This window comes from Selaginella moellendorffii, unplaced genomic scaffold, assembly GCF_000143415.4.
Source record: "Selaginella moellendorffii unplaced genomic scaffold, v1.0 SELMOscaffold_79, whole genome shotgun sequence".
In the NCBI taxonomy this organism is placed as follows: Eukaryota; Viridiplantae; Streptophyta; class Lycopodiopsida; order Selaginellales; family Selaginellaceae; genus Selaginella; species Selaginella moellendorffii.
The window spans coordinates 90,412-112,091 of record NW_003314340.1 but is presented as its reverse complement, the minus strand read 5'-3'; the positions used below and the strand labels follow the sequence as shown (position 1 = coordinate 112,091).

The 21,680-nt window shown below is 48.1% G+C and overlaps 6 protein-coding genes across 8 annotated transcripts; 2 read left to right on the top strand and 4 right to left on the bottom strand.

Annotated features, from left to right (window-relative positions):
* Positions 1 to 379: 379 nt before the first annotated feature.
* LOC9656733 (serine carboxypeptidase-like 25) lies at positions 380 to 2,260 on the bottom strand. Its single transcript, XM_024660989.1, has 6 exons — positions 2,020 to 2,260; positions 1,853 to 1,960; positions 1,421 to 1,647; positions 1,107 to 1,361; positions 740 to 841; positions 380 to 523 (listed from the first exon to the last, which is right to left on the bottom strand). Exons 1-6 carry the CDS (start codon positions 2,258 to 2,260, stop codon positions 380 to 382), a joined length of 1,077 nt encoding a protein of 358 aa, XP_024516757.1.
* Positions 2,261 to 2,563: 303 nt separating this feature from the next.
* On the bottom strand, positions 2,564 to 5,588 carry LOC9656732 (beta-glucosidase BoGH3B). The gene is made up of 9 exons (XM_002987063.2): positions 5,189 to 5,588; positions 4,834 to 5,038; positions 4,681 to 4,771; positions 4,413 to 4,549; positions 4,107 to 4,350; positions 3,797 to 3,901; positions 3,516 to 3,692; positions 3,256 to 3,457; positions 2,564 to 3,170 (listed from the first exon to the last, which is right to left on the bottom strand). The coding sequence occupies exons 1-9, from the start codon at positions 5,421 to 5,423 to the stop codon at positions 2,692 to 2,694; spliced, it is 1,875 nt and encodes a 624-aa protein (XP_002987109.2). The 5' UTR covers positions 5,424 to 5,588; the 3' UTR covers positions 2,564 to 2,691.
* Positions 5,589 to 6,640: 1,052 nt separating this feature from the next.
* On the top strand, positions 6,641 to 11,439 carry LOC9656731 (calcium-transporting ATPase 3, endoplasmic reticulum-type). 3 transcript variants are annotated; one of them, XM_024660913.1, is made up of 34 exons: positions 6,641 to 6,684; positions 6,733 to 6,783; positions 6,840 to 6,873; positions 6,931 to 6,948; positions 7,011 to 7,147; positions 7,205 to 7,279; positions 7,326 to 7,371; positions 7,424 to 7,483; positions 7,528 to 7,611; positions 7,660 to 7,745; positions 7,801 to 7,902; positions 7,978 to 8,031; positions 8,079 to 8,180; positions 8,224 to 8,282; positions 8,347 to 8,491; positions 8,542 to 8,640; positions 8,694 to 8,846; positions 8,902 to 9,006; positions 9,054 to 9,250; positions 9,304 to 9,415; positions 9,464 to 9,562; positions 9,618 to 9,763; positions 9,815 to 9,872; positions 9,923 to 10,015; positions 10,067 to 10,117; positions 10,165 to 10,296; positions 10,351 to 10,452; positions 10,506 to 10,560; positions 10,613 to 10,698; positions 10,750 to 10,898; positions 10,958 to 11,063; positions 11,117 to 11,170; positions 11,223 to 11,271; positions 11,331 to 11,439. In XM_024660913.1, the coding sequence occupies exons 1-34, from the start codon at positions 6,652 to 6,654 to the stop codon at positions 11,396 to 11,398; spliced, it is 3,000 nt and encodes a 999-aa protein (XP_024516681.1). In that variant the 5' UTR covers positions 6,641 to 6,651; the 3' UTR covers positions 11,399 to 11,439. The 3 variants fall into 3 exon arrangements, with proteins under 3 accessions (XP_024516681.1, XP_024516680.1, XP_024516682.1); XM_024660912.1 differs by having other exon boundaries at positions 10,613 to 10,898; XM_024660914.1 differs by lacking the exons at positions 6,641 to 6,684; positions 6,733 to 6,783; positions 6,840 to 6,873; positions 6,931 to 6,948; positions 7,011 to 7,147 and having other exon boundaries at positions 7,212 to 7,279; positions 7,539 to 7,611; positions 10,613 to 10,898.
* Positions 11,440 to 13,477: 2,038 nt separating this feature from the next.
* On the top strand, positions 13,478 to 15,343 carry LOC9662837 (peroxidase A2). The gene is made up of 4 exons (XM_024660918.1): positions 13,478 to 14,244; positions 14,298 to 14,492; positions 14,563 to 14,728; positions 14,810 to 15,343. The coding sequence occupies exons 1-4, from the start codon at positions 13,534 to 13,536 to the stop codon at positions 15,217 to 15,219; spliced, it is 1,482 nt and encodes a 493-aa protein (XP_024516686.1). The 5' UTR covers positions 13,478 to 13,533; the 3' UTR covers positions 15,220 to 15,343.
* Positions 15,272 to 16,142, bottom strand: LOC112341210 (RNA polymerase II C-terminal domain phosphatase-like 4). Its single transcript, XM_024660988.1, has 2 exons — positions 15,474 to 16,142; positions 15,272 to 15,343 (listed from the first exon to the last, which is right to left on the bottom strand). The coding sequence occupies exons 1-2, from the start codon at positions 16,140 to 16,142 to the stop codon at positions 15,272 to 15,274; spliced, it is 741 nt and encodes a 246-aa protein (XP_024516756.1).
* A 1,763-nt stretch (positions 16,143 to 17,905) lies between these two features.
* On the bottom strand, positions 17,906 to 20,037 carry LOC112341209 (pentatricopeptide repeat-containing protein At4g21065-like). Its single transcript, XM_024660987.1, has 2 exons — positions 19,250 to 20,037; positions 17,906 to 19,115 (listed from the first exon to the last, which is right to left on the bottom strand). The coding sequence occupies exons 1-2, from the start codon at positions 20,035 to 20,037 to the stop codon at positions 17,963 to 17,965; spliced, it is 1,941 nt and encodes a 646-aa protein (XP_024516755.1). The 3' UTR covers positions 17,906 to 17,962.
* Positions 20,038 to 21,680: the final 1,643 nt, after the last annotated feature.

The following is a 21,680-nucleotide window of genomic DNA, read 5'->3' as shown; positions in this document are numbered from 1 at the left end:
AACTCGTCCACAGTGGGAATGCTAGTTGCCAAATAACGGGGAGTTCTCTGTAGGCGTGCTTCACTTGAACGATAAGGTAGACTCTCGCTTCATATGTTGATGTTGTTCGATGTTGGTTGGATCCTTACAAACAGGTTCAAAACGTGTAGATTTTTCTGAGGTAACTGAATTCGTTCAAGGCATGCTGCGAATATTGATAAGCAACCATGTCTTAATTTGGAATGAAGATCTTCAGGTATCTTTTCATTATGTTCTGTCTGGACCTTTCTAATGTGTTCTTATAAAGGAGGCGATGAGGTTGCGTGTAAGGAGGAGAGGAGGTGGTAATCGAGAATTCATCGGAATAACCACATGAAAGTGGGCATCCATGTAAGTGGTATCAATTGGCTGGTGGCACTTTTCCTTTGAGGAAATGCTCAAACAAGGACAAAGCTTGCTGTGGTTTGTCTTGGGGCACCATATGACCGGCTCCGAGCACCGTCAAGAATGTCAATCCATTGTAAGCTTGCGACCAGCCAGCAACCTGCGAAATTACCTTTCGTGTAAGATTTTTCTTGAAGACTATATCACGGGGGATTTATTTCACCTTGTCTTTGTGGCTCCAGGCAAACCATGGCGTTTGCGAGGTCAGATTCAGCTCTTTGATCCAGCTTCTCGTTGAGAGTGTTGATACCACTCCATCGGCATCACCACTGCGAGGAGAGGTGAAAAACCAAAATGGTAAGCTTTTGCAAAGTACCTGTATATCCAGATTCGAAGTTTTTTCTGGATCAAGGATTTGTAGAGCGGTAGCATGGACACAATTATATCGGATGCCTGGTAATACTCTGATGCCTTCGCGCTGGTGCAAAACAAGATCAAAGCTGGTAAAATAAGGATCATACTTGCATGAAAGTATTTACTTGCAGAGCTTCCACGAGTTTGTTGAGTTTCCTGAACTTGCTAAATTCAAACTAGCTTGGACGCTTCGCTGATTGAGGTAACTTTCCGTTTTATCATCGCAAGGATTGTAAGCATTCACCAGCATATTTGTGTGTAGGGACTGAGACTGTAAATACAAGCCAGCTTGTCCTCAGATCGCATGGAAAAGAACAAATGGAGTTTACCGTGATAGACGACCCGTTTTTACACGGAGGTTTGTATATGTTGTAGTGACTAAGTCCACTTATCAAGCGGTTCGTGATGGCCGAAGCTGCTTGACAGTTTGGATTCATGGAACCTCCGAGGATTGGGCGCATGGTGGAAAAATCGCAGTTTTGGATCAGCTCGTTGTAAGTCTGCTCTGGAATGAGAGAGTGACTGTAGTAAAATTCAACATCGCCTCGCATGTCATGAGCAGGATCAGTCCAGGCATTTCCTAGCTGCGGTAAAAAGGGTTACTTCCTTGCTCTTTTCTGTCGTCCATTTCACAGTATCTTACCGAAAATCCTTTCAGGTTGATGATGTTCTTACCATTAGCGTTGTTCTCCAAGATTTTCATAGCCAGAGTCGGGATATAGTGACCTGCGTACTGCTTGAAATCAAAGATCACAGTGACTCGGTAGCATAACTTACCGGAGTAGCTCTCCCCCAACAAGTAAAACTCGTTCTTCGAGTACTCTGGAAAGTTTCTAAACCACTCAAGCAGGAACTGGAGATTATCGGAGGCTACAGAGAATTCTCGTAAGGAAAGTAAGTCGATTTTTACTTGGATGCTCTTACCAGTCATCTCGTCGTTGTAGATTGTATAATCGGAGGTGGTGTTGGTGTAAGAGAAACCAGTGCCATGAGGAGACTCCAGAAATATTAAGTTGGCCGCTGCAAAAACTCTCCTTTATCTCCAGAAGCTCAATCAAACGACAATAAAGCCCACCTTTGTTCCATGCATCGCGGCGTTTCTCCAGTTTAGTACCACTAATATCGACGGAGAAAGGTCCGATCTCTCCGAAAGCTCCAGCTCCAACGGAAGAACAACCAGGTCCTGGCAAGGCATTCAGTAAGTTTACTCCTCTTCTCCATGCTTGCTGTTAATTGATTTACCTCCTGAAAGCCACAGAGCTAATGGTTGCGATGTTTGATTCTGGTGATCGGCCTCAAAGAACCAGTAAAAGTACGCTCTTTGCGCCGACGCATTCACAACCAAGTGGCCAGCGTACTGCTTGAATTGGACTTGCGGCTGCCCGGGAAGATTTCGAACGAGATGGGAGGGATTTGCTGCCTGCGACGCAGTGATAGCGAGCAAGATCAAAAGTATCCATGTCAAGCCGGTAGGCATGACCATCTATCTCTATCGATTTATTTCTCTTCGTTCTCCTTCTCCAGGACTTTAATGGTGTTTTCGACGGACAAATCCATAGCCAAGCTGTCGGGAGCTTTCCACAATGAGAGTAACTTGTCCGGTTCTTCGTGTGACCATTTTCTTTCCAAACAAAAGGGATAGCTCGAAACAGTAATTGAAGAGTCCAACTTCACTCACTCACTCAACTCAGACACACCCAAGCACCAGGTTCGTCTCTCTGGAACTTTCATTGATTGAAACAAGGGTTCTGGTGTTGATCGAAATGGCCTTTTTTTCTCTCTATCAGACCGTGATCGTGACGTTAAATTATTCACAAAGATCCAAACAGCCAGCAAGTTGATCCACCGAAAAAAAGAATGGTACAGTAGCGCAGCTCCACTCACTCTCTCTCCTTGTTTTTGTTTCGCTCTAGATCACTTTTTTCCCATCTTCAGTCCATATCCAAAAGGAAACAATGGATCATACTCGACATCGCCGTAGTTCATGGGGAGCTGCTCCACGCTCTTGAACCAAGTTCTCGACGACTTCCCCTGGAAGTCATAGTCGCCGAAGATCACGTCGGCGATCCCCTGGCCCTCGCTACCGGGTAGCCACGCCGCCACGAGAGCGTCCATGGAACTTAAGTGCGGCGCTACCACCAGGGGTCTCCCGGAGATGAGGATCACCAGGCACTTGACGGAAGAACACACGCTCTCGATGGTATTGGCTCCGTCCTGTGGGATCGTCAAGTTGAGATTGTCACCTTGGGTCTCGGCGTATGGCGGCTCCCCGACCACGACGATCGCAAAGTCGTAGCCGCCACCTTTCACCGACGAGGAGCTCGGGGATTCCTCGTAGACAACCTGGGTGTTCTTGCTCACGGTGTTGGAGATCCCTTGCAAGATTGTAGTTCCTGGAAGATTGGAAGAGAGCTGTGTCAATGGATGTGTTCTTGAGGACATGGTGATGGAAGTTTTAAGAGTTTCGAGTTGGTGTACCAAGAGTTGTGTTGCCGCTAGCGCCTTGCCAGGTGATGGTCCATCCTCCGCATTGATTCCCGAGATTGTTCGCGTGGCTGCCAGCGACGAGAATCTTCGAGGCTGTTTTGCTCAGTGGCAGCAGTGGATACTTGGCATTCTTGCCGTTCTTCAAGAGAACCAGGGTCTTCCGTACGGCCTCTCTCGCGAGATCTCTGTGAGCCTGGCAGCAAAGTTTACGTGATAAGAATGCGAAAGTTCGAGCTTCAAGGGCGGCTTACCCCGATCTGGCTGCGGTACGAGCTATCGGACTTTGGATGCTCGAACAAGCCCGCCGTGAATTTCACAAAGAGGATTCTTCGCACCGCGTCGTCGATCCTGTCCAGCGAGATGAAACCTTGCTTCACCAGAGACGTCAGAGTGTCGATGAACTTGGTGTACTCGTACGGCACCATGATCTGGCAAGAAGAATAAGCAAAAAGTCATTAACTTCTGGCGAAATGAGTAGAAAAAAGAGAGCTCCAGTTGGTAAACTGGGAGAGAAGAAGCACGATTTTCTCACCATGTCAATCCCAGCAGTCACTGAGACGAGCACTGAGTAAGTGTAGTTGGCACCCGCCGGGTTGGTGATCCTGTCAATGCCTTGCCAGTCGGAGATCACGAATCCCTGTTGGTAAAGTTCACGAGCAAAGGTTTCAACCCAATCCAGCCAAGTACAGGAGAAAGAAAACTCAGTCCAAAACACAAACCAAAGTTTTCAATCCAACCAAGAACTGAAAAGCAAAGTTGAGAACTCGAGAAAGAAAAGCAAAGTTTTCAGCCAAAGCCAATCTCAAGAAACTTCTCTTCGAGCATGACAGATTTTCACACACCTTGAATCGCAGGCGCTTCTTGAGGATATCGGTGATCAGATGCCGGTTTTTGTGCATCTTAATCCCGTTCCAACTCGAGTAGGAGATCATGACTGTCGACACACCTTTGTCGATGGCATCGAAGTAAGGCAGCATATGAGTTCCGACGAGACGCTTGTAGCTGCCCACGGTGTTGTTCTCGTTGATTCCACTCCTCGTCCCGCCATCGCCAACATAGTGCTTTGAGCAAGCAGCGACCTTGGAGCTGGAAAGCCAAAAAAAGTGTAAGAACTCTTTCCAATGGAGATCAAGTTTGATCGAACTTACCTTCCTCCGACGTATGGAACTCCTTTGGCCGGGGTCTCGCCTTGAAGCCCCGAGATAATCGTCGTCATGGCCTTGACCAGCTCCGGGTGCTCGCTGTAGCTCTCGAAGCATCGGCCCCATCTTGGATCCCGGCAAACCTGGAAAGAACAATGACTTCAGTTCATACATCACTACCGAGGAGAAAAAAAAAAAATCGCTTGGCTAGAAAGAAAAACACTAAGGTCGTCTAAGAACACGAAGAACAAGGAAAATGCTTAGGAAAGATTACCGCAACGCAAGGAGCAAAGGTGTACTGGATCCCAGTTGCTCGGACTTCCAATGCCGTGGCCGCGCCAATGCGTTTAACCAAGTCGGGATCTCTGCCGGGAGCCAAAGTAAGAGAAGCGATATCGAGTGATCCACAAGGCTTGTTCTTGCTTACCCGGCCGATCCAAGGCCGACGTTGTGAGGAAAAATGGTGGCTCCATAGACATTGTTGTGGCCGTGAACAGCGTCGATGCCATAGATGATTGGAATCCCCAGCCTCGTCGCCAGTGCCCCGTCTTGGAGCCCATCGACGAACGCCGCCCATGTCGCCGCCGAGGCGCGGGGCGCTGGAACGCTCCCTCCGCCGCTCAAGACACTCCCTAAGATCACAAGAGATCTTAAAAACCTTTAGGAAGAACTTATGTCGTAAAGGGAGAGATCTCTCTGTCTCTCTGTCTCTCTCTCTCTCTCTCTCTCTCTCTCTCTCTCTCTCCCTCTCACTTTTTTTTTTGGTATCTCTCGTGTCTTACCGATGAAGTACTTGGTGATGACGGATCCGGTAGCGTTCTCTCGCTCGATCTGTGTCATCTGCCCAATCTTCTCCTCGAGTGTCATGCGGGAGAGAAGATCCTGGACCCGAGCATGGATTGGCTGCGATGTATCCTTGTACAATGCTGCCTGAGAGAGGGAGGCATCGAATGCTAGAAGCAGCAGTAGGAGCAGCATGGAACGAGCACGGAGAAGCGATGAAGCGGCCATGATCATTGGCTCCGAGAGAGCTCCGAGAGAGCTCAGACAGAGAGAGAGAGAGAGAGGGAGAGAGATTAGCACAAAACACAAACTTATATAATCTGTGAAGAGAAGTATCTCTATTGTTTACGGCTGCTGGATCACCACTTGGAAGATCCAAACTCCGGACACCAAATTTGACTCGAGCTTTCGTTGGGTGAAAGAGATAAATCGGATAATCGAGAGATTGGGCACCATGACTTGGACAGCCAAAAAAAAAAAAGTCGCAAAAAAAAAGTAAAAATTTGTTCTTAAAAGTGTGGACCTTTTGCGTGGAGCCGTCCGCCCAAGCCTCACATCCGACGGCCCAGAGAAGAGATACGTTGTATAGACAGGCACTGGCGAATAAAACCCTTTAGGTGGACGATCAGCAATCAACCAAACAAGTGTTTCTTGACTTGGGCTCTTTGAATTTTTTGATCGATCGTGTCGCCGCAACGTCTGGATCGACAATGCTTTTGGAGGGTTGCGACTTATATCGGCTCGCGCAGAGAGTTCTTTTCTAGTTCGCTCTCCAACACACAAACGACGTGGGTTTCATGATCCGAGAGGATCAATCCCCCGACACTATCCGGCTGGAATTGACGGATCAGAGCTTTGATCAAGGAAAAAGAAATGGCTTCTGGAAACGGTCGAATCCAGCTTAACTAAAACAAACATTCAACAACCACGAATTTAACATTTGTTCTACTGTACGAACTCAAAAAAACTAGGGACGTGGTGAGGAGTCTTATGCTAGGCATGTTGATTCATAAATATAGACATTGATGGCACCAAGGTTCTAGAAATTCAAAGCTATCCCCAAGAGACGTGCGAATCTGCCCTAGAACTCGTATCTGTGCTCCATGAAGCTGGGAATCCTCCAAGACTGTAGACTGCGAAAATTGGATCCGATAGTCAACGTACGTGAATAGAACATTGATTTAGATGCTTGTATATCGATCATGACAATGGAGTCTAATTGTTCCGGATCAACATCTCCAGCAATAGCAACACTTGGAGTTTCATCTGGGACAACAACGTATGAATCTCTATGGCAATTTGCTCGTCCCTTGGTGACAAAGGTTGGCGACGAGGAAGTTTATTCCACGCAAAGAGGCATCACATTTATTTTGATACGCAATCTTAAAGGTATACTTACCCTCTTTTTTGGAGTATCATCCTTTTTGTTGCGCTAAGCCCTAGTTAGGGTTCTTCGCGAGCTATGGATGATGCGCATGCGCGGTCCGTGAGCCAGGTGCGGCATTTCCAGGAAAATGTGCGATCTCTCATCAGCGGCGTGCAGGTGCTCGCGTATTTTCGAGTGGATCCGTCTCACGGTCTTGCGGATTCCCAGGTAATTTCATTTCGAGCAAGATCTAGTGTTGTACTTTTCTATGTTCTTACGTACAGGTGGAAGACGCGCGATCTCTCTATGGATGCAATGGTATGTTGCAGTGAGCTTCTCGATTCTCTCTAATCGATTCGTTTTGTTTGCTTCCAGAGTTGCCTCACGAGGGCGGTGAGTGGATTTTTTTCCTTTCTTTTGTGTGTTTTAGCTCCTATCTGATCGAAGAATTGCAGGGGCTTCTTTCTGGAAATTGGTGCTCAAGCAATTCGATGATCTTCTGGTGAAAATATTGATATTTGCGGCCATTACTTCGCTCGTGCTGGCTGTTGTGGATGGTGAAACGGGCTTCACGGCGTTCGTGGAACCATTTGTGAGTTTTGTTTTCTCTTTTGATGAATCGAGCCGGTTTTGACGTTGCGCTACTCAGGTCATTCTGTTGATACTGGCAGCAAACGCGACTGTTGGAGTCGTCACCGAGACCAACGCGGAAAAGGCTCTCAAGGTTCGTTGGTATGCATTTTTCTGGGCTTAAGCATTTCGGCTACCAGGAACTGAAAGCGTACCAAGCGGATGTAGCAACAGTACTTAGAAATGGTACGAATGAATTTTGCCAGAGTTTTATATGGTACTATTCTTTACTCTTCAGGACTGTTGTCGATTGTGCCTGCTTCCAATCTTGTTCCCGGAGACATTGTCGAAGTCGCAGGTACTTTCAGTAACCAAGAATTGTACAACTAAAAACTGTTTTAGTCGGCTGTAAGGTACCGGCTGATATGCGAGTTATCGATATGCTAAGCAGCAGCGCTCTCAGGGTCGATCAAGCCATCTTGACTGGTACGTCCATCAAGAAGTTTTTCAATTGCTGAACGTAAGCTAGTGCAGGCGAAAGCAGCTCCGTTGCTAAGGAGCTTGAAGAAAATCCAGTCATTAATCCTGTGTATCAGGATAAAACCAGTATACTCTTCTCGGTAAAAAGCTTCACGTAGTGTCGATCGTTCTTACACTTACACTAGAATTGCGCAGGGAACCAATGTTACTGCTGGGCGTGCTCGGGCTATCGTTGTCGCAACAGGTTCTGAAACAGCAATGGGGAAAATTCACAGTGCGATGTCAGAAGTCACAGAGGTTAGTATTTTTTTTTTTTAAGGACTTCGTTTTTTCTTTTTTCCTTCTATATATTTTTAACTTGTGCTCCTGCAGGAAATGACTCCTTTAAAGAAACAACTTGACAATTTTGGGGAGTTTCTGTCGAAGGTATCTGTTCTTTGCAACTTGAAAATGCCTCATGCCAGCTTATATAGGTCATTGCTGGCATCTGTGTTCTTGTATGGGTAGTTAACATTGGCCACTTTCGTGACCCGGCTCACGGAGGGATACTTCGTGGTGCCATTTACTACTTGAAGGTACGATTTCCTGTAAAACATTACCGGCTTAACGCTCTTTCAGATTGCTGTTGCATTGGCGGTCGCTGCCATTCCAGAGGGGCTTCCTGCTGTGGTGACTACGTAAGTTTCTTGTTTCTATGGGATACATCCGTCTAAAGTTTGTTTGTTTGTTTTTTTGTTGTAGATGCCTTGCACTTGGAACCAAGCGAATGGCTAGCTTGAATGCAATTGTTCGGTCTTTACCAGCAGTAGAAACGTTGGGCTGTACAACTGTTATTTGCAGTGACAAGACTGGGACTCTCACAACAAATATGATGTCCGTGACGAAGGTGACTCTTAACCGGTCTTGTGTTATCTTCTAATATATATAAGTTTGCAGATATGTGTTGTTGAATCTGCTGCAACATTATCTGAATTCACTGTCACTGGCACATCGTATGCTCCCGACGGTGTTATACAAAATGCAAACAATCAGCAGGTTATAAGAACCTTGTCTAAAATTGAAGGGGGTACTAAATTACAGTGACACAGATTGATTATCCGGCGGCATTTCCAAGTCTTGTTCAAGCGGCAATCTGCTCTTCTCTTTGTAATGACTGCAGTATTCAGTACAATGCTGAGAAAGATATCTACGAAAAGATTGGGGAGTCTACAGAAGTTGCTCTTCGAGTGTTCAGTGAAAAGGTGAGCTGCTAATGGTTTTTCAAATAACACAATTTTTTTTACTGGAGCTGTATAGGTTGGACTACCAGGTTTTGATTCCATGCCAACATCATTATCGGTGCTTAGTAAACAGGAACGTGTTTCTTATTGTAATCGATACTGGGAGAGATACTTGAAAAAGGTAAAGGCTGAAGTAAGACAAGCTGTTTCTCTCATTTTATGGTGCAGGCCTTCGTATTAGAGTTTTCACATGACCGAAAGATGATGAGTGTTCTCTGCTCGAATGACGAACGAACAGTTTTGTTGTCAAAAGGGGCTCCCGAAGTGATTTTACAACGTTCAAATTACGTGGTCTGTAACCAGGACGGCTCCGTGACAAAATTGAGCCCCGAACTTAAATTGTCTCTCGAGGAGAAATTTCACAGGCAAGACATAATTTCTTTAGATGCCTTGTTATTTAACTTATTACCATGCGCAGTTTTGCTTCTCAGGAAACTTTACGATGCATTGCGCTTGCGTACAAGGACGTCCCTACTGGACAACAAACTCTAACCGAGGACGACGAAAACGGTTTAATTCTCATAGGAATGGTAAAATCATCATGCCAATGCCATGTTTGTTACTAATGGTTTATTTAGGTGGGGATGATGGATCCCCCACGACCAGAGGTTAAAGCAGCCATTGCGACTTGCAAGTCTGCTGGTATACGAGTTGTTGTCATCACCGGGGACAACAAGGTTGTACTATCTATCGTTTTGAGTCAAACTATTTAAAGGTGTCATTTTGATGCAGAAAACAGCAGAAGCTTTATGCCATCGTATCGGTGTTTTTGACAAGTCAGACGATGTTTCAAGCAAATCGCTCACGGCAGCAGAGTTTGACAGCCTGACACCTATGCAGCAAGCTGTTGCTGTGCAAAATTTGGTTCTTTTTTCAAGGTAACACAGGAGGAATGCAATGACTCTTTTATAATTGTTAGCATGTTGCAGGGTAAATCCGTCTCATAAGTCTATGCTTGTTGATGTCTTAAAGCGTCACAAGGAGGTGGTATGTATTATGACAGCCTTTGTCCATGACACTATGCTGTGTATTTGTAGGTCGCGATGACTGGAGATGGTGTTAACGATGCTCCTGCTTTGAAACAAGCGGATATTGGAATAGCAATGGGCTCCGGCACTGCAGTGGCAAAGGTGAGCTCAAACAACGAATAAGAATATCGCAATCTTTTAATATTTACGCAGGGTGCTTCAGACATGGTTTTAGCTGACGACAATTTCGCTACAGTAGTTGCGGTAAGCTAATGTTGTGCATTATGATTTTGGATTTAGTTTCAAGGCAGGCAGTTGCCGAAGGAAGAGCAATTTATAACAATACCAAGCAGTTTATACGCTATATGATATCATCAAATATCGGAGAGGTTGTCTGCATTTTTGTGGCCGCTGCTTTGGGACTTCCCGAAACACTAATTCCTGTAAGATGAGCTTTTTAGTTTTATTTTTTTCCTTCTGAACATTATGCCGTGCAGGTACAACTTCTTTGGGTTAATCTCGTGACAGATGGATTGCCTGCTACTGCTCTTGGATTTAACAAGCAAGACCGTAATGTCATGATGGCCAAACCTCGAAAGGTTACAATTGTTAAAAAAGTTCCGCGTTTTAACTGGATCCTTTTGTAGCTCAGATGGACGAAGCAATTGTCAATGGCTGGCTCTTTTTTCGCTACATGGTTGTCGGCGGTAATGACCTGATAACTACTTTGTTGTGCTTTTGCTCACACGTTCCATGCAGCCTACGTTGGTTTAGCTACAGTCGGCGGCTTCATATGGTGGTTTCTGTATCATGAAGAGGGGCCTCACTTGACTTGGAAGGAACTGGTAAGCTTGCAAAACTTCCGATACAGTGCTAGAGTCAGTCTATCTGCGCAGGTTAGCTTTAACGAGTGCAAGGATGGAACCATGCGCTATTCCTGTTCAGTATTTCGAGATCGTCACCCGTCCACAATATCAATGAGTGTTCTTGTTGTGGTGGAAATGTTCAATGCCATGAACAACCTCAGTGAAAATCAGAGCCTCCTGTAAGTTCTGCTTTTGTATTTTCTCCTGTCTATTAGCAGTAATGATTTTTCTGGTCCAGAGTTCTTCCTCCGTGGAGTAACATGTGGCTGATGGCTTCGATCGGTGTTTCAATGCTGCTGCATTTTTTGATCCTGTATCTTCGGCCTCTGTCTCTTCTGTTTTCGGTAAGAATTTGGACTTCTCTTTGTTTGTTCTTTTAATCACATACGATGATCAGGTGACACCATTATCCTGGGCAGAATGGAAAGCAGTGTTGTGGTTTTCATTTCCGGTAAGACTGAAACTTGCACTTCAGTGACTTCGCTAACTTGAGTGATACACAGGTCATTCTGGTGGACGAAGTCCTGAAAGTGTTGTCAAGACAAACTAGAGGTAAGCTTAAGTAATATTTTTCTTATCTCGCTCTCCCGGATTTCTCATCGCCATTTCAGCTAGGAAATTTGGATTAAGACGTAGACCCGAGCTGCTGCTACCAAAGAGCCAGACGCGGCGGGTGTAAAGAGGGAAGAAAATTCGTAAGCATATGCTGCTCTTTTGAAATTGGCGTTAGGTCTTGTGTCCGCACATCTGGACCGTTTATCGCGAAGAATCCGTCCGCCATGGCGCTCAAAGGGCACCAATGGAGACTATTGGCGCATTCAGCACTCCGTGGCTCCTTCGCTCCATAGCGTTTTTACTCGAGAGATCTTTCAGAGGCGACGAGTTTGATCCGGTTCCTACCGTGGCTACCCCTGGCGCTGGTTTAGGGAGAGAGCTCTTTCATCTCCATGTAAAAAGAAGAGCGATCAGGTATGTCGTGTTTCTCTATTTCTGATTGTTTCTGTTTTTTTTTTCTTTGATCCAGATGGTGTAGAAGAAAAAGAAGGCTTGAAAAACATGGAGATGGGACGGGCAAGAACGCGGTTTGAGGAAGTTTTACAGGCATATGTCGACACTTCAAAGTCAGTAGTTGTTTTTTCTCTCTTGCTCCGTGTTCGCTTGTTTTGGAGCTAAAACTTGGCCAAACGTCAGGGTGGCGGAGGAGCACCGCTGTGATGAACACAATGCCGTCATTTTGCTTCAGGTATGCTACTTCTGTTTTTGTTTCTGGACCCTCTTGAGCTGTGGTAATTGTCCCGCAGTGCGCATGGCGAAGAAGAATGGTGTATAAAATGCTAAGGAAATGGAATTGTGCTGCTACTCATATCCAACGTGTGTATCGTGGTCATTTGGGACGAGAAAGACATCACTCCATTACCCGGGCGAGGGACACGGCTCTCAGAATGGCGTACTTCAACCACAAGGCCACGTTGATACAGAAGAGGTTTCGAGGCTATTACAGCAGAAAGTATGTCCACAGCTTCTACGCTAGGAAAGAGTTCTTGCTGGACGTGATGGCCAAGGCCACTGACGTGAAGCAGCACCTATCTGAGAATTACAAGGAGCAGTGCAACTACAGATACAAAGAAGCGGCAAGGAAAACACAGGAGGAGATGCACAAGTTCATGGAAAACAGCCATTGCTTAGTACGAGTTTTTGTTTTTGATTTTCTTTTGTCTTTAGATCGCTTACGAACTATGTCTTGCAGCTGGGCACTGAAGCTATCAAAGGAGTGTATTACTCTCCATGTCTCGCAGTTCTCGGGGCGCCAAACCAGGTGGAGGCCAAAATCAAGGAGGCGAGAAAAATGCGGGATTGCGCAGACGACATGAAGAGGTCGAGACGGATAAAGAAGAAGCCACCGCCAGAGCTGTGGAGACACATGCACATAACGACGGTTGGACCATACGTGACGAGGTTTGAGACTCTGAGGCAAGAGGAGAAGCAAAAGAAGCTGTTCCAGCACGCCGACAGCGATTTCACGACAACTTTCAAGGACCGGACGAACGTGTTCAAGGGAAAGACGCTGCGGCTCCAGACGGAGTACAGTGGATTGAGGAGAAAAAAGAACAAAGAAGAGGGGTGGAAGAAGATCTCGGACAAGCCATTCTTTGTCAGCATACCTCCGCGTCGCAGGTTTTCATGTGGAGGTAAGTAGTCTCAGCTAGCTTTAGTTTAGCTACGTCGCAGGTTTCTACATTACGAGTTGCTAGCTTTAGTTTAGCTACATCGCAGGTTTCTATGTTTCGAGTTGCTACCTTTAGTTTAGCTCAACGCGATTTTTGGCTTTCGCTTTCTAATCGTGCCATTGGTTTTATTTTAAGTTGACACCGATTCCGAGCATGCGATTAGTTTCTCGAGTGTCGGAGATGGATGGATTTCACCGAATTGCTGCAACACTCGAAAGGAAAAAGAGACTCCTCCAGCCGAAGCACAGGCTTTGAATGTTCATCGCTTTTACCAAAGTGACGCTGGGCGGAGGGGAGCTCCCTTTTCAGCTGACAGTGGCTTTCCAACGGAAAAAGATAAAGAAAGATTTCGTGCAAAAGGCTGGTGCTCGCTGGTCGCCGCTGCTCGCTTGCTTTCCATCGTCTGCCGTATTCTCTCTCGATTCATCCTCTCGGGCACGCTTTGGCACTGCGTCGTCTTGTCCGCTTCCACCCGACGCTCGCTGCGGAAATTGATGGATGGAAGCGTTGATCACTGCGAGTATATATCGCAAAGTCTTTGCAGCGGCAGAGGCCGGATGTAGCGGCCCCGGCGCGCTGAGGTATCATGCATTTGATCTGTGGTGGTGGTGGTGGTGGTGGTGTGTACTTCCATAGATCTTGCGCATTGTGGCTGCTCGTAATTCTCCTCCCGCAATGTTGGGTGGCGGTGTCTTCTCAATACGAAGGAGAGCAAGGAATGTTCTACTCCAACAATGATCAAGGTGGCCAAGAACAGGGAATGTTTTATGGTGATGATGATCAATCATGGTCCGGTGGTGCATTTCGAGGAGGAGCGTTTCGAGACGATCGTGAGCGGTACTGGCGGGAGTCAAATCCAGACCCGTATCCAGATCCAAACCCCTCGCAACTTCAGCAGCCCGATCAGGTTGTGTCTCAGCAACAGATTCCGAATCAACCTCCGCAACAGATTCCGCAGCAGGTGCAGAATCCGAACCAGTTTCCACAGCAGGTTCAGAACCAGAACCCAAATCAGCCGCAAGTTCAGAACCAGAACCAGAATCAACAACAAGTTCAGAACCAGAACCAGAATCAACAACAAGTTCAGAACCAGAACCAGAATCAACAACAAGTTCAGAACCAGAACCAGAATCAACAACAAGCTCAGAACCAGAACCAAGTGGTCAGAGGATTTTATGACCAGAGCTGCCCTTCAGCGGAATCCGTCGTCCGGAGGACCATGGTGGACAGCTTCCGGCGGAACCCGCTGCTGGCCGCCGGAATCCTCCGGCTCTTCTTCCATGACTGCTTTGTCCGAGTAAGTTGGAGACTTTTGGAAAAGATTGATCGATCTGTAACTCGACAATGCAGGGTTGTGATGGATCGGTGCTGCTGGATCGAAAACCCGGCGGACCCATCCCTGAAAAGGAGAGCGACGTGAACAACAACTCCATCACTGGCTTCCGGGTGATTGACGACGCCAAGAAGCGCTTGGAGCGGATGTGCCCGGGAGTCGTGTCGTGCTCGGACATCCTCGCACTGGCTGCTCGAGACGCCGTTTGGATCGTAAGTCCTGATAGAAAAGAAACTTTCCATCTCCTTTTAGTGACACGAAATGCCTTCCGGGTTAGAGCAGAGTGGAGGACCTCGCTGGAGTGTCCCGACGGGACGTCTGGACGGGCGAGTCTCGCTGGCGACGGAAGCCGATAATGAGATTCCACCACCGGATCTCCGAATCCGGGACTTGAGAAAGGCATTTCTCGCCAAGGGCCTCAACACCCACGACGTCGTCACCCTCTCAGGCTAGTAAAACATTTCCTCTTTAATTATACAGCGTTTGCCTAGTTTCGGCATTTGCTAAAGATTGTAAAGTTCTTTCACAGGCGCGCACACTATCGGTCGAGCACACTGCCCCGCCTTTGAGGACCGCCTCTACAACTTCTCCGCAACAAACGCGCCAGATCCCACGCTCAACCTCTCGCTGCTGGACTCGCTCCAAAAGATTTGCCCCAGGGTTGGGAATACCACCTTCACGGTGAGCCTGGATCGCCAGACCCAGGTCCTGTTTGACAACAGCTACTACGTCCAGCTCCTGGCCAGCAATGGGCTCCTCCAGACCGATCAGCAGCTCCTCTTCGACGCCTCCACCGCGGGGTTGGTGCGAGCGTACGCCGCCGATTCGTCCATGTTCTTCCGCGCCTTCGCCAAGGCCATGATCAAGCTCAGCAGGGTGGGTTTGAAAGCTCCTGGCGAGGGTGAGATCCGGAAGCACTGCCGTCGTGTAAATCCATGACCCAAAATGCCCGCTATGATAGTTGAGTACTTCACAATAAAATTATAGATGGTCAGCCTCGTTTGCGCGACCCAATCGATAGCACGAAGCTTGCATCCATGAACGCTAGACCACGAACTTTGCACTTTTTTGGTTTCCGCAGTGTCCCACTTCACAACGTGTGTTGCCATACTAATGCATGAATTCAGCTCCCTGCTCTTGGCTTCGAAACTAAAGAGGGGAGCACGCCAGTGTCCGTCATCCAGCTCTCTCACTACGTCCCGGACGTCCCTCGGGAGAAGATTATCCCGGAAGAACTCACTGTGGATCCGTTTTAATCCTTGGAGCACATTGGTCAGAGAGCCAAAGTTTTCGCTTTCGTCCATCCGCCAAAAGGTACAGCAACCCGTCTCCGGCAAACCACGCTTGCGACAGCTGGACTTAAAGAAGTGGTAACGATTAGTGACACGGATCAAGTTTTGGCGGTCCTTCGGCCACGCGCTTCGACTGTCGTCCACGATCAAAGTGATTGATTCCTTCCTTGGAACAACATTTTCCAAGTACTTCTTGGGCTTCCCCTGGCCCTCCAATCTGGAAAAAACCCGACCCTTGAACAGCTTTCCCGTTGGATCTAGCAGCTTGGTCATGGCCATCGCATATTTATGTGATCCAGTGGTGCATATGTACAATTCGAAGATCTTACTAGCATGATTGAGGAATTCCAGTGCAAAAGGCCGAATCTTGGTCCATTTCTTAAAACCCTTGTGAAGAAGCTTGCGTTGACCTTCATTTTGCTGAGCGTACAGAAATTCCAAGTACTTACTTTCCTCCTTATCAACCTCGTTAAAAGCTGCCGAATTCAAGAGTGTGTGGTCGAGAGAAAGCACCAAGATGAGCTTGCGCTTCTTCAAACAATCTTCTTCTTTGCTGACCAAGGAACCCATTTTCTTTCGAGATAACCTAGGGCTAGAATGCATATGTAAGTTCTTGAACCAGGAAGGGAAATCTCTCGCTCAATCAGCTCCAAAGTTCTTGATCACTGAGTCACAATGAACCCATACGCATGCCAATCGGTGCTGGAAAGATGGCAGGGATTCAAAGATAATTCCTGTTTATTTTCGTGTTAGGGTTTTTGGGAAGAAATTTTTTGTTCATACACAGCGTCGAAGGTTTGGATTGAGCACAGTGACCGCCCGGCAGCACAGTTCGAGGTCGGCGCAGATGGTTTGATCGACGTAGCTTTGCGAGGATTTCTTCCTCGATCCGAAAGATTTCAGGAGTGGCCATCGCGTGGTAAGCCAATTAGAACTCTAGATGAGAAGTCGAGATCGAATACTCTAGGTCTTGCAAGTCGCCTAGTGGCCGCCCGCAGGAAAGAAAGCTCTTTATGTGTTGCTGGCCTTGTTCTAGAGTTTACGGACGAAGGAAAGAGTATAGACACTCTCCAAACTGTTCAAGCTGTTGCAGTCATTTCCCAGCCATCAGGCCCTGCATATCCACCATCTTCCATCCGTGAGTTCCGGTGCTATCCCGCCAGTTCCCCCCATACTCCCGAGAAAACTTTACAACCCTGTGTTCTCCAAACTTTCTTTAAGAGAATACGGCCAGTCAAGGCTGCTTTCTCGAGACAGTTGGTGCAAAAGCGCTTGTGTGCATCTTCACTAGTTCATCCAGAGCTTGTTGTATCGCACGAAGACGACGCATCAACTGCGGGCACTGAAAGTAAGCTTCTATCCACAGCGTGAAATTACCTAGAGCAAATGAATTAACTAGAGCAAACAAGCAGGGTCAATGGCTGATAAATAGCCTTGTCGTGATATATAGCCCCGCCAATGCGATTGTTGGTGCCAACGAGCTCTCTGGACACCCCGTGCAGTAGTGCTGACTTACACCAGAGCTCTGTGCAGCATCGTTCGCATAATGAAAGAGGGCCTCCAAAACTGCCTCGCCGTTGAATCCCATCTCTGGTTTCACCATGCAGGAGTCACCGGTGTACCCTGTAGTGTAGCTTTCACCTGGACATCAGGAGCACTCCTCACGCTGCAGTGATCCCGCCATCTTTTCCCGAGACACTGCCTCGAGCTCCTGGTTATCAACGACCTTGTAGATCTTATAGTCAAGTCAACGAATGCTTCTCGGTGACATTCTCTCGTCCGATAGAACTCCTGCATGCGGTCACGAAGCTCCATGGCTGAAGCGAACAATTCTGCCTCGAAGGACACCTCGGAGTTGAAAGTGTCGATAAAAGTTGCAAATGCTCGGGCTCCAAATGCAAACGGCAGACCACGTTCCGCTCTCATGTCCTTGAAAAGATTTTGGTTCAAAGCTCTCTCAATCCGCTCCAGGCTGGCGACGTCGTAGCTCGGGCTTGGTACACCACAGAACTTGCCAGGAATAACGGCCAGGCCGCCTCCATGGCTGTTGTTCAATTGAAAACTTACTAGTCGTAGCCGGTATCCTGCGACAAGCAGCCTGGGAAGCTGGGGATGATGCATGGTGGTGCTGAGAGAGAGACAATCCGGGCTGCAGTTTGGGACGCTCTAATGAAGCTCCAAGCCTTGCAGCCCGTGTAAACAATATCAGGGCAGCCGTGTTTCCTAGACTTCGACTGGGCAGTGTGCTTGAGTTCTCATGTTGATTGACATGGAGTTGGGGAACTGCTCCAGGAGCTTGCAATGAAGTGGTCAGTTGGGTGATGGTGCTGGAATAAAAAATAATTCTATATTTTACACATTTTTCAGAAACTTACAAGAGAGCTCAGATCTCACCAGTAATCCCCGCAAGAGCAGCTCCCGTCGTGAAACCTGTGAAACCGATTCACGTCCCGGACAACAATCTCTCGCCCACAGACTTTGGACATCAGCTTGGTGGCGGCATGGCAGTCGGAGCAAACTCTCAAGTTCTTGATCACGCAGAGTGAGCTCCCTGGGGGTGTGGAGATGATCCCATACGCGATGGCCAGCCTCTCGCTGTGGTACCAAAGGAGCTTCTCCTTCCTGGCCTCGTCTACGTTGTGGAGCACCACCTTCGTGTCCGGGACGTATCCAAGACTCTTCATCTCGCGATTCAACCTTTCCAGCTCCGCGTAGATGGCCTCCGACTTGGAGTGCGATCGATCCCCGCATCTAAACTCGTGGACTCTGCCGTGGACCTCGATCACGCTCAGCCCCGTCTCCTTCTTCACGCCCCTCGACTCCATGAGCTTCCGGATCCGGGCCTTCTCCTTCCACTTCCCGGCCGCGGCGTAGATGTTTGACACCACCGCGTAGGACGTCGAGAGCTCGGGATCCAGATCCATGATCCTGGCAGCCGCGCGCTCGCCTTGCTCCTGCCGGTTATGGACCAGGCACGCGCCGAGGAAGCTCGTCCAGGCCACCACGACGCTTGGCGATGGCGGCATGGAGGTGATGAGCTCCTCGGCCTCGTCTATCTTCCCTGCTCGTCCCAGAAGATCCACCATGCATCGAAAGTGCTCGTTCAAAGGCCGGATCCCGTGGTCTCCACGCATCACCAGGAAGTAGTACCTCGCTAGCTCGAGCTTCCCCGTGTGGCCGCAAGCAAAGAGAATGCCCATGAAGGTGACGCCGTTTGGACGGATGCCCTCGAGCTCCATGTCGAGGTGGAAGTCGAGAGCTATGGCGCCATGGCCGTGCTGGGCATAGGACGCGATCATGGCGGTCCAGGTGACGACGTTGCGTTGCTTCATGCCGTCGAAGAACTCGCGGGCCTCGACGAGCTTGCCGCATTTGCCATACATGCTGAGAAGCGCGGTGCCGACGATCACGTCCGACTCCATCTCGGCCTCGAGGAGGTGTGCGTGGATGATCCGGCCTTGGGAGATGGCGGCAATGGCGGCACAGGCATCAAGGACCGAGACGAAGGTGACGGCGCTTGGTCTGGTTCCTTCCAAGCACATCCTAGACCAGTCGAGATCGTCAGAAAACATGATCTGAGGAGGAAGAAAAGTTGCTGAGAACGAAGAGGATCGAGGAGGAAGAAATGAAAATGAGAGAGAACGAAGAGGATCAAGGAGAAGGAAAAGGAAACAAACCTGTGATAGAATCGCAGTGCTTCCTTGCAATGCCCATTGCGGGCAAATGCCGCAAGCATGGCATTCCAGGCGACCACGTCCCTCTCCTCCATCCGATCAAACAAACTCTTCGCGTCACCAATGCTCCGGCACCTCCCATACATGTTGAGAAGCGAAGTAGCGAGATTTGGCTCGCCCTCGAGCCCCGCCGCCACAACGATCGCGTGGATCTCCTTCCCCTCCGCGAGCCCCTCCAAGCACGAGCACGCCTCCATCGCCACCAAGAACCCCACGCGATTTGGGCGCTGCCCCTGCTGGATCATCCTCCGGAACACGGCGATGGCGTCGCGGCACTGGCCGCAGTGGATGCACGCCTTGATGAGGAAGTTCCACGAGAATCCCGTGTGGCAGGGCATGGAATCGAAGACGCTGCGTGCCTCGCGAAGGCTGCCACATTTGCCGTAGGCCTCGATGAGCATGGAGAAGAGGATTCGCGAGTCGCGGAGGCGGGGGTGGGAGAGGAGGTGGGAGTGGACGCGCCGTGTCTCCGCCAGGGCCTTGCAATCGCCGCAGCGGCGGAGCACGCCCGCGTACTCGGCGAAGAGATCGTCGAAGGGATTCTCCTGGCTCTCCAGCTGCTGCATCGCCCTGTCCAGCCGCCCCAGACCCTGCAATGGATCCACGCTGCGGCTGCGATCTTGGAGGCGCAGCTGCCGCCCAAGCGCATCCATTGATAGCTCCAACTCGCCATCGCTCCTGCGGGGATGGGGACTCGCCCTGGGCTGAAATGTGGAGAGCGCCAGTGGCATTTCACTCAAGAGCCCTAGATTCAGATCAGCCGAAAGGTATATTCTTAAGGAAATCAACTGAAAAATGTTACAAGGATATGTTAAATATTCCTATATAAATTAAAAATATCTATTCTCACTAACTACCGTTAAATATATTTATATGCCTTATATTAAATATGATAAAAAAGAATGAATTAATTTCAATAAATTGCTGCACATTGCAGCAACGCTTGGTTTCTTTTTAATGTAACTTTTACATTATAACCTTCAAGTACAGTTTTGACAAGAATCTAATTTTAATAAATAAATTTTGTTTTAAAATAAGATATGGTTTTAAGCAGTCCAAGATCCTTTGTGGAACTCATTTGATGATCAGTGCCTTGATCAAATTCTACAGTTTTGTATGCATACTGCCACATGGCACATTGTCATCCATGCTAAATTTTGTAATCTGCATAGGTACCATACACAAATAATGCAACAGGTAGCATTGATCAATCCTATACAAATAATAAAAAGAATACAAATCAACAATGCTAGCCACTACTGAGTGATCTCAAAGTTGAACCATCTTTGCCAGCTTAATTTCTAGGAGGAAGCTCATAGCCAGGCTAAGGCTACAGGATGACAAGCATCCTCGTTGCCAGCTTGTAAGTTTTGTTTTTCAATTTTCTAAAGGAAAATCTCTGGTGATTTCACCTTTGAGAAGAATGCCAGGCCTCACCAGCACAGACTTGCAAAACCTCATGAACATTTGGTCAGGAGTATCTCAAAGAAGATTTGAATCATTGCTGCCTGAGAATCATTGTGCCAGCTTGTACTCTTGGCTTTCTTTCTAGGGGCTCCAATCCATAGAGCTGTATTGCCCCCTGGCAGCCGGCTAGCCGACCCGGAGCTCCCTCTTGGCCAAAAGAGGAGAAGGAAGTCGGCTACATCATCTGTGAAGAACTATGCCTACAGCATGAGCAAACTCGACAAGTTCATGCTACGGTCACTGTGTGAGGTCTGGAAACAGATGATGCAGTGTATGGCAAGTGTGGCAACCTTGAAGAGGCACAAATACGATGACATTGCTTGGGCTCATGATATCCTTCTACATACAGTGGCATCGGAGCAAAGCTTTTTTGGCTAATGAGGTGTCCCAGTTGACAAAGTTGCATTCACGGCCACCTATGCAATGGTGCCGACAGCAGCCTCAAGTATGGATTGCTGCTGGAGCTCATACGAAAGGTGCCAATCTCGAGTGCTACATCAATAGCTTTAAAAGTTTTGCACCTGGATTTCACTCGCTCTATACCATCCCCAAGGACATCCTCTTGACCCGGGCTATCCGCTCTTCTCCGAGCCTAATCATTCGAGCTCCAGCTATCCTGAGGGAAGGTACCAGCTACTCACAAGCATCACCATTGCGGAAAAAAATGCTCAAGGGGAGAGCTCTTACTGAAGCAAGGTACAAGATTTTACACACAAGCATAATGACCCTAGCCGCCAATGCTCTCCTCTTCGGAAGACACAAGATCTCAACTTGATGCAAACACCAGCGCTCCCAACTGATCCCGGTACCTTCAGTGCTAGCAGTAAGATGCTCTATCTCCTGATCCTGCCACTTCACCCTCTTTAAAACAAGCAAAAAGTTAATGTTATAATCTTTAACATAGACG